Source organism: Micropterus salmoides, unplaced genomic scaffold (assembly GCF_014851395.1).
Source record: "Micropterus salmoides isolate LMB-PRFRI ecotype aquatic unplaced genomic scaffold, ASM1485139v1 Ms_hic_scaffold_5, whole genome shotgun sequence".
Classification (NCBI taxonomy): Eukaryota; Metazoa; Chordata; class Actinopteri; order Centrarchiformes; family Centrarchidae; genus Micropterus; species Micropterus salmoides.
This window is the reverse complement of record NW_024044237.1, coordinates 25,628,360-25,639,272: the sequence shown is the minus strand read 5'-3', so window position 1 is coordinate 25,639,272 and position 10,913 is coordinate 25,628,360. Positions and strand designations below refer to the sequence as shown.

At 40.0% G+C, this 10,913-nt stretch overlaps 1 protein-coding gene across 1 annotated transcript; it reads left to right on the top strand.

The window, feature by feature from the left end:
* The first annotated feature begins 229 nt into the window (after positions 1–229).
* Positions 230–10,260, top strand: smyd5 (SMYD family member 5). Its single transcript, XM_038698933.1, has 13 exons — positions 230–369; positions 1,455–1,563; positions 3,325–3,464; positions 4,546–4,667; positions 4,751–4,820; positions 5,223–5,327; positions 5,569–5,631; positions 6,273–6,343; positions 6,449–6,555; positions 6,776–6,832; positions 6,957–7,051; positions 8,416–8,486; positions 8,940–10,260. Exons 1-13 carry the CDS (start codon positions 277–279, stop codon positions 9,088–9,090), a joined length of 1,254 nt encoding a protein of 417 aa, XP_038554861.1. The 5' UTR covers positions 230–276; the 3' UTR covers positions 9,091–10,260.
* Positions 10,261–10,913: the final 653 nt, after the last annotated feature.

Here is a 10,913-nt window from a genome sequence, read left to right as displayed (position 1 = left end):
AGTTTATGTGCAATGTTAAGTATATTATTATTCTGAGGTCGTGGACTTAGTGAATGTAAATGTCCTCTGTGTTTTATTGCATATTTACTACAGCTCTATTTCAGATCACAAAAAGCGTTTTACTGATATTTATTGTGTCTCACCTACTAAAAAAAACTTTATGTTGAGCTGTGACACAACCTGCAGTTCACATGTCCGCCGCCAGACGTCGCTGCCGTTTCCACCCAGAGATAAAACGTCAGCGTCAGGGTTGAAAGGGAAAAGGTCGTCTGAAACATGGCTGCCTCCGTGGATGACATGTTTTCCTTCTGCGTGGACCCCGGCAAAGTTGCCGCCTGCGTGGAAGTCCGATTTATAGACAATAAGAAGGTAAGGTGGTTTAGAGATCGTCAGATTAAATAGATTTACACAGATCTGTGGCTTCACGTGGCGCCTGGCATTGAAGCGCCGGGCAGTGTGGATCAGAGCCAGGCAGAACAGAGGCTGCTGGGCTCAGAGAGTACCGAAGGAACAGGAATAGTGTATGAATGAAACGTTTTCTGGCAGGATAATACATCTGCTAGTGTCCACAACTACCAGAAGGTTACTGATTTGTAGACTTGGTGTGTTCATTACAATCAAAAGTGAGTGCAGAAAGCTAAAGGGACAGCATCCACCATGTTAAACACCATAAAAAACTTAAAAGGATGTGATATGCCTGGAGCAAATAACTTGTCAAGCAACTGAGTTTTATCCCAAACATAAATCCGTGTTTTTTATTCTCGTCATTGCACCCCGCCATGATTGATTTAGGGGTTAACACGTTACACTAACGCTCACTTAAGGCAGTCTGTCTTCTTCCCCGCTCTCAAAACAAGGAGAATCCAAAGAATTACATTTATCTTCCTTTTTACTCTGAGGTTTATGTTGGTGGGCAAACCCCCAGGAGGAGAGAAGGGTAGTTTGACAGCTGATTCAAGTAAGTCAGAAACCAATAATGTATGTTATTGGAATTGATTTAAAGCAGTTGGACCTGAAATCACATTATTTCACTCAGTGCTGTCTGCTGTAATTTATTGCTGGTAAGAAATCCATCCATCCATTATCTTTGCAGGAATCCTGCACTTAACATCCAAAAATTCTGTGAGAGAGTTGTGAAAGAATGAGATTAAAGTCAAATAAAGTAAACACAATACTTTATAAGAAAATGTCTTCTAATGGTGAAATGGAAGATGGAGATTAAAAGCATCTCTTAGTACATTTCTATCATCTTACATTTCTTTCATCTTATACATTTCTATTTCTATATTTCTGCGACTACTCTGCTTTGACAGTTGAAACATTTTAAAGCGTTTTAACTCCTATTTGCGAGATCTGTTTGTTACCAGCTGACTAACTCTGTACAGATTCTGCTGTAGGCGGGTGATTGGTGAGCAGCAGTGCACAACAGTAACGGTTTGTTATTCGTGTTTCAGGGCAAAGGTCTCTTTGCCAAAAGGGGCATCAAGAAGGGAGACACCATTTTCTTTGAGCGGCCTCTGGTCTCTGCTCAGTTCCTGTGGAATTCTTTGTATAAATATAAAGGTAAGATGTCTCCAAAGTGCTACAGTGTCGTCTGTATTTAAATATCGACAAAAGAATGTATGTATTATCAGAACATGGACTTACTGGAATAATCTGTGTTTTAGGAGGAGTTTGAATATACATGTGCTGGTCATATAATTAGAATATCATTAAAAAGTTGATTTATTTCAGTAATTCCATTCAAAAAGTGAAACTTGTATATTATCTTCATTCATTACACACAGACTGATATATTTCAAATGTTTATTTCATTTAATTGTGATGATTAAAACTGACAACTAATGAAAATCCCAAATTTAGTATCTCCGAAAATTTGAAAATTACTTAAGACCAATACAAAAAAAGGATTTTTAGAAATGTTGGCCAACTGAAAAGTATGAACATGAAAATTATGAGCATGTGCAGCACTCAATACTTAGTTGGGGCTCCTTTTGCCTGAATTACTGCAGCAATGCTGTGTTGCATGGAGTCGATCAGTCTGTGGCACTGCTCAGGTGTTATGAGAGCCCAGGTTGCTCTGATAGTGGCCTTCAGCTCTTCTGCATTGTTGGGTCTGGTGTATCGCATCTTCCTCTTCACAACACCCCGTAGATTTCCTATAGGGTAAAGGTCAGGCGAGTTTGCTGGCCAATTAAGAACAGGGATACCATGGTCCTTAAACCAGGTACTGGTAGCTTTGGCACTGTGTGCAGGTGCCAAGTCCTGTTGGAAAATGAAATCTGCATCTCCATAAAGTTGGTCAGCAGCAGGAAGCATGAAGTGCTCTAAAACTTCCTGGTAGACGGCTGCGTTCACCTTGGACCTCAGAAAACACAGTGGACCAACACCAGCAGATGACATGGCACCCCAAACCATCACTGACTGTGGGACCTTGATTTCCAAAGGAAATGCAAAATTTACTTTCATCAGAGAACATAACTTTGGACCACTCAGCAGCAGTCCAGTTCTTTTTGTCTTTAGCCCAGGCGAGACGCTTCTGACGCTGTGTCTTGTCCAAGAGTGGCTTGACACAAGGAATGCGACAGCTGAAACCCATGTCTTGCATACGTCTGTGCGTGGTGGTTCTTGAAGCACTGACTCCAGCTGCAGTCCACTCTTTGTGAATCTCCCCCACATTTTTGAATGGGTTTTGTTTCACAATCCTCTCCAGGGTGCGGTTATCCCTATTGCTTGTACACTTTTTTTCTACCACATTTTTTCCTTCCCTTTGCCTCTCTATTAATGTGCTTGGACACAGAGCTCTGTGAACAGCCAGCCTCTTTAGCAATGACCTTTTGTGTCTTGCCCTCCTTGTGCAAGGTGTCAATGGTCGTCTTTTGACTGCTGTCAAGTCAGCAGTCTTCCCCATGATTGTGTAGCCTACAGAACTAGACTGAGAGACCATTTAAAGGCCTTTGCAGGTGTTTTGAGTTAATTAGCTGATTAGAGTGTGGCACCAGGTGTCTTCAATATGTGACCTTTTCACAATATTCTAATTTTCTGAGATACTGATTTGGGGGTTTTCATTAGTTGTCAGTTATAATCATCAAAATTAAAAGGAATGAACACTTGAAATATATCAGTCTGTGTGGAATGAATGTAGACATTATACAAGTTTCACTTTTTGAATGGAATTACTGAAATAAATCAACTTTTTGATGATATTCTAATTATATGACGCGCGTGTGTGTGTGTGTGTGTGTGTGTGAATATTTTAAAAGCAACCAGGTCTGCAGTAATGTTTTACCCCTGCTTACATGCTCTCCTGTGTCCTTTTTGTAGCCTGTGAGTACTGCTTACGAGCTCTGGAGACCGCAGAGGAGAATGCGAGGAGACTCAGTGGCATCCCCGGACTCAGCCTTCCTCACCCTGAGCTCTGCAGTGTTCGACCAGAGCTGCACCAAGCCTGCCCTCAGTGCCAGGTCAGTCCGTCAGTCAGGAAATGAGTCCACTCAAGGCTCTAGACCCCGATTTGACTCATGTTGGCTTTTGAAGACCTAAAACTTTTTCCTTCCAAAATCTTTTTGTAAAACTTCTTTTTTCACAGAAGGAAAAAAAAAACATTGATTTTAAGCCAGCTTTGGTCAGTGGAGAACTATTTTTTTAGAGACCGTTGACTATGGATCAGCCAATTTCTCTGTGTATATTTGTAATAACCAAAGTGAAATATTGAGACGGCTTTTTATCCATAGCGGTTTCTTTGTAAAGGCAAAACGGTAACAAAGTGACTTGCATGTCATTTAGTGGTGAACCCAATTTCGGTTCCTGAAGCTAATAACTTTATTTATTTTCTAGCATTTTTAATTACGAAGTGCTTCACACAAGACACAAAATCATTATATGTAAAGTGTGATTAAAAACCAAATAATTAAGATTACAAGAGCCATTTAACAAGTGAAATTAAAAAGAACAAAGGCAATAATAGCACAGAATATTAAAAAAAAATGCAATTTTAAAATAATGTGTTTTTATATTGATATTGAGTAAAAGAACCTCCTTAAGTACAACCTCCCTGTATGGAGCTTAAACAATTCCACTTGCACAAAGAGATACCACATTTGGTCTACATTCTATGATAGCTTTAGAAAATATTAAAAAATGCTTATGATGAAATATTTGGAAGCACTGAAGTTGATATTGTGTTGTAGAATGGTGATATACACTCATTGAAAACCTGTGTGTGGAAGTTTATTCAGTATTCAGATGGACAGCTACAAGTCAGATTACCTTTCAGAAAGAATAATGGATCACACAAGTAACTTCCAGATTACAGCTCCCTCATACAATAGTGTTGCGAGGTGATAAAGACCTGTGGTTTCTAATTAGTGGTTAAGAAAACTGTTTTATGGGGTAAAAAAAAAAAGTTCCCACAGAGAGACCCAAAATTTATGTGTATGTTTAATACGAATTTTCATATATTTACACCTGTCACTTGAAATGATTTTTCTTTATTTTTTGGGTAATTTTCAGTGTGTTCTAACAGAAGCCGGTCTCCCTCTGCAGGTGATGTACTGTAGCAGCGAGTGTCGACAAGCTGCAGCAGATCAGTATCACCGAGCTCTGTGTTTGGGTCCCTCCCAGGAAGATCCGGACCATCCCATCAACAAGCTTAAAGATGCATGGAGGTGACGGAGCATTTTATGGATGTTTAATTTTCTATTTTAAAATTTTCACTCACCTCAATGACGATACTTTGTCTTCCCTTCAGGAGTATGCATTATCCCCCGGAGACCTCCAGCATCATGCTTATGGCCAGAATGGTAGCTTTGGTCAAACAGGTAATTACTTTTTGCTCCATTGTTATTTGTGGTTCAGGTGTGTGCACTAATCTTGCAGGTATCTATGCAAAAAAAAAAGACAAATATTAAATGCCTTGCTGTAAAGGGACATAAAATGCTGCATGTAGTTGGATTTTTATTGCCCACTGTTCATTGTTTAAATCAAACTTTATGTTGTTAAACCTTCCTTGGAATTAACTTTGCTCTGACTAAGACAGATGTCCTATATGTCAGGCGACTGACAAAAACAGTAAGCATAATGTGATGCTCATATTCATTTGAAAAGCTGCTTATCCATATTTTTTTATAAACAATGGATGATGTGCAAAATAAGAGGGGTTGCTTGAGAATTATCACCTGATTCTGCAGTATATTGTTATTGATATTGGTTGTGTTGTCCAGGCCAAAGACAAAGCACACTGGCAGAAGCTTTTTTCTCACTTCTGCAGCCGGGCAGCTAATGAAGAAGAGGAGATTGCCCATAAGCTCCTGGGAGAGCAGTTCAGAGTAAGTCCGCATCATGTTATTTCTGCTTGAAGAATGAAATTGTGGTGAAAAATGTATAAAGTGTGGCAGGTCAAAGACAATATCATGCTCTTATGCTAATCACAGTTCTTTACAGTTCAGTAAGCAAAGCTATTATCCCCCCTGACTGAGGTTTAATTACCACTGTGGCCACATGTGTTTATGATGTATGTTTTCTGTTATGTAAAATGTCATTTTTAATTATCGAACATTGTTTCCATAGGGGCAGTTGGCCTTGTTACACAGCCTTTTCAAAGCAGCACTTTCTGATGATCATCTTAGTCGGGTAAGAAAGAAAAGCTCATAACCACTACATGTCTTTATGTAAGCAAATAATGGCCATCAAAAAAGTTATTCATATTGCTTGTTTTGTCCAACCAAACTAAAACATTTCATCACATTTTAGAATCTTGCACAAGTATATGCAAAAGCAAACAATTAAACTAGTTTCAGATTCATATTTTGTTAATTAACTAATAAATGAATCGACTAATAGTTTCAACTGCACATTAAATCTTGTTGCGCAGGGCAGCTAATTACAGCGGCTTAGTGATGAGCTTTCAGATGATGGAGGGTTGTTTTTCCCTTAAATATTGCCCTACTTATTAAATCCCTTTTAATATAAATGTCATCTGAAATTTTCCTTGTCATGCTGATGGTGTTTTAGGAAACCTCAACCACACAGGCAGTTTGTTACAGAAATGTATATTATGATATTATAATGAAGTTAATTTCTTAGATATGTTATTGACCTTGACCTGAATGTTTGTATGCTGACCTAACTGGAGAATGAATGTACAGATGGTGAATTCCTACCAGCTCAAGAGATGCTGTAGCTGACCCTGACCTCTGACCTTAGCATGAAAGGGGTTAAATGAAATGAATAATCCTCCGGTATGTAGCAATAAAGATATGATTGTATTGCAGTGGTTTGCCCCCGAGGGTTTCCGCTCTCTGTTCGCTCTCGTGGGAACCAACGGACAAGGCATTGGCACCAGGTGAACACGTCGCCTCTCTTGTCCTTAATACAGGCTTCTAACTGTGGATCTAAGTTTGGCTAAAATAGTTCTGTCTTTGTGCTCTATTTTTCTGTTCAATCTCAGTTCCTTGAGTAAGTGGGTTCATGCCTGTGATGCACTTGAGCTTCCTGCCCAGCAGAGGGAGCAGTTGGATTCTTTTATCGACCAGCTATACAAGGACATTGAGAAAGGTCACAGATTTATCTCAGTTTTGCAGTATTTTTATTTATTTATTTTGAGTAAATTATTTTTTGTCTAAACTGGGCAGATTTGCAACGGTCATTTTTTATGAGTGAGTGTTTATTATTGTCTGTTGTATTATTGGCCCAGTGACATTGCTGTGATTATTGTGTAACCTGTGTTCAGATCTCAACAAAGGACGTTTGTGTTATTTGTCTCTTCTCTCTGTAGAAACGGGAGACTTTCTAAACTGTGAGGGCTCTGGACTTTTTCTGCTTCAAAGCTCATGTAAGTGCAGATGATGTCCATGTTATAAGCACTGTCACTTCAATTCAAAGACACTGTTACTCTGGTTAAGAGGCCATCTGATGATCCCCTTTTTTCTGTCTTGTTGCGTCTTTGACCCCTGCAGGTAACCACAGCTGCATACCCAACGCAGAGGCATCCTTCCCCGACAACAATTTCCTGCTTCAGCTCAGTGCCCTTAGTGACATCAGCCCAGGAGAGGTCAGCTGACACATCTGGGTTTGGAGTGATAAATTCTGGCCCGGGACACACAGGACAGAGCATCCCTCTCTAGCTTTATGTGCTCTCTTGTCAGATGGTATTAGAAGGCTGAGACTTTGAGGATTGGAGTGGGTTTGTCAAGCTGTCAGAAAGATTGAGAAGCCTTGCATCTACGCGGCACAGTAATGTCACAGCAGCCGCGCTACTTTCACAGCAAAGCTCTCCTTTGAATGCTGGCTAAGACGGGGGGGTGAATTATTTATTTAAAGGATACCAATAGCTAGGGCTGGGCGGTATATCGGTATAATGAAGTATACCGATATAATTTCAAAAGAGAGATAAAATTAGACAATACTGTTTCTACTGATATAGTTTGATGTTGAGTTAATTATGTTTCCTGCCAGTGTTTGCTCCTCTCTCTCCTTCACTGTGCTGCCCCGCCCCTCTCTCGTCTACTCATTTACATTTTGCATTTATAAATTTAGCTGAAGCTTTTATACAAAGCGACTTTCAATCCCTATATATGTCAGAGGTCGCACGCCTCTGGAGCAACTAGGGGTTAAGTGTCTTGCTTAGGGATGGTGGACGTGTCATATTAGGGAGTTGTACACGGGTTTCTCACACCAAAGGCATGTGTCCACTGCTCCATCACTCACAAACTCTCTAACAACATGGAGGGAGAGACAGTGCTGGTCGACACTGCTGAAGACCTGGCTTGTAAAAAGGAAAAACAACGGTTCAGTCAGTGTTTCCCCCACATATACTTTATTTTGCTGGGCCACACAGGTTAGGCAACACATTGTAGCATTTTTCAGGGAAAAATGTTACGAGCACGGACCTGATAAAGCGACAGTGAACATACCAGTCAGATATCGTTCATTAGCTACCACGTTGGTTTTGTTTTGAAAGGCTACGTCGTCAACAGGCCTCCTCAACGTGTGGCGCTGCTGCTGTGAATGGAACCACGGGAGGAGAAGTCCAGAAGACAAGTGTGGGCGACTTTATACAACGTAGCTTACTACTGATGGAGACGCAGACAGGGAGGGAGAGACGGAAAGAAGCGGGGCACGCTGACGTGTTTGAAAACAGAGGTATGTTAGGTCTGTGAGTGTGAAGAGAACTGAAGGAGGCAGAGACAATGAATGACACTTACACCCCATCACTTAGCAGAAAACATGTATAATTTATACCGGTATTCAGCCTAACCGTACTGGGATATGACTTTTTGGTCCATATTGCCCAGTCCTACCAATAGCATGTTTATTGCACTAAAGTGCATTTGTTAAGACTTCTAGGGTCAATAACCTGTTATTGATGCTGGGGTTCTTCAGCAAGTTCAGCTGTTTGTTTTCTTCAATTTTCAGGAGATCTGCATCAGTTATTTGGACTGCTGTCAGCGGGACCGAAGCCGTCATAGCAGACACAAAATTCTGAGGTAAACTTCTGTAATCCCTCATAGGAATCACTTGAACCAGGGTCATACTGTTACGAATCTGGATCAATAAAAAGCCTTCCAGGCAATAATGGACAGTCTAGATGTGTCTGATGGCTACTCATGTGCTTACGCTTGTCATTGATCAACATGATGCAAGTCCATCTTTGAATTACACCCCAAAACGTAGGGCTATTAAGTTTGTTTTGTCTCTGAGTGCATAAAGTTTTTACTACATCCTGTGATAATTCTCAGCCTTAAGAAGGTGCAGTATCACTCCAGGTAGGTGGTGTGAACCTCCCCTGAGCCCCATTTGACACCAGCTGATTGAAAGTATTATTTGCACCACAAGTATTAATTACTCAACAGCACCAGATTTTCTGAACAGTGTGAAATGCTTCTGATTAATTCAGCTGTTAGAGGTGCAACATTGTGACTAGAATATTTTCTTCCCAGGGAGAACTACCTATTTGTCTGTTCGTGTCCAAAGTGCATCTCCCAGATGGATGAGCTGGATGTGACATCAGAGGAGGAAGAGGAAGAAGAAGGCGAGGCAGAAGGTGAAACGGAGGGGGATGAGATGGAAGATGAGATGACAGATGTCTGATAAAAGACTTGCCCATATTGTTCTCAGCCGTTCTCGTTCCTGCCACCACGCTAAGCAACCATGAAGCCCGGGAGAATAAGAAAACAGTCCAAACGTGTGGAAAAATGTTATCAACACATTTCTACAGCAGCCCTCAGAGGCAAGTGAGAGGGGAAAAAATTTTAGCAATCCATTTTTAAAGTCAGATCGAAATAGTTTTCTCTCCTCATCTGGCAGTAGGGCTTAGATTATAATTTTTTCCCCCCCTTTTCTTAAGTCATAAACACAGGAAAGAACTAAATTTAGACCAGACTTATGAAATGGATCACCAGAATTTCTTTTCTCACTTGCCTTCTATACATTTAAATCATTCTGTGTCCAGTTTTAGAGATCAGCAACAGGAAGCTTTTCCTTAAATGAGTTACACGTGTGTGAAGTGTGTCAGTATTAGGATACACTACAGGGACATGTTGTGTTTTGATTTTATTTTTTTTATTGTTTTCACTCTACTTCAGCACACTGGGGGTTTTAAATAAAATGAAGACTATGACTTCCAACTTTCAGGGTTTTTGACTGTGTCCATATCCATATTGGGTAAACAGTTAAGGCCATTTTACCTTCTGGTACTATGTATAAAAGGGCTGAAATATATACACAGTTCATCAAATGTGGATGTAAAAGCCTTTTAAATCCCAATTAATTGACGTGATCTTAATAACAGCCACTCAAAGTCTTGCTTTTACTGCCCTCCAGTGGTGCATGTTTTCACCTTGCTACAGTGATATACACAAAAAGAGGGCGGTTAAACACTTCTTTTTCAGCCTGCTGGTTAAGTTACACTTTAAATGTGATATGGTGACTGTGTTGGCTACCAGTTGCCAAGTTATCCAGCAGACACAGAGCAGCATTAAAATTCATTTGGAGTTGTGTTTCTGGCTGATGAATGTAAGTCAAATTCTCTCGCTCTCTCTCTTGATATCTGGATCTTATGCTGTTAAATGCTCAACTATGTTCCCCAGCTAGTTGGTAACATTAGCTGTGTGCTAGCTGCTGGAAACGACACTAATGATAGCAGCAAGAAAGAATCAAAACAGTTAAGTTGTTGGCAGAAATACTAAAACAACTGTGGGATTGTCACTACAAGCGACTTTACACAGTCCATCCATCGTGAATATAAAAATATTGATTAGAGCTCCAAGAAAGTCAGTATTCAATCCTTTGAGCCACTTGATCCTTGTCATCCAATGTGCTGGAGTACAGAGCCAAAACAAAACTGTCAAAACAGCTCAGAAGAACAGTTATTTGTTTCCTATTCCTTACAAGTCTTAAACAAGGCAAAGTGATTAAGCAAAGTTGGTTTTCAGGTGTTTTTATCCCTTATATAAGTTCCTTATATGAATATGCATACTGCATTGAAGAGGCTTTTTTATTTATATTCCATTGTAATTATAGTCTTGTCAGACGGGATGCATCCAGCCAGTGAAATATAGTTTGGTTTTTATACCATGATCTATGGGGTTAAGTTAAACATTTCTTAATGTATTATAGAGACCTTGAGTGGAAAATTGCTTTGTCAGTAACTGTTTGCCCTTTGTTGAGAACTGTATTTCAAGCCACAGTTCCACATGAGTGAAATTGCTGCTGCCCACATGAATCAATATTACAACAATGACTGTAATCACAAATCCCAATATTTTCAGTTACTCGAGAAAGATTGGAAATCCCAATTTTCTCAGTTGGCATTCAGCAAAGTGGCACAGGAGAACATGGCTTTGTAAGTCATACAAATATTATGACCGCAGCGAACATTAGCCTAACAGTTGTGGTTTTTACTACTCAATGGC

What these genes read in the sequence shown, in the direction of transcription:
- smyd5 (XM_038698933.1), top strand. Translation starts at nt 277, where the DNA reads ATGGCTGCCTCCGTGGATGACATGTTTTCCTTCTGCGTGGACCCCGGC. An exon ending in GATTTATAGACAATAAGAAG is followed by an intron (nt 370 to 1,454) that starts GTAAGGTGGTTT and finishes TTCGTGTTTCAG; the next exon opens with GGCAAAGGTCTCTTTGCCAA. An exon ending in AGCAGACACAAAATTCTGAG is followed by an intron (nt 8,487 to 8,939) that starts GTAAACTTCTGT and finishes TTTTCTTCCCAG; the next exon opens with GGAGAACTACCTATTTGTCT.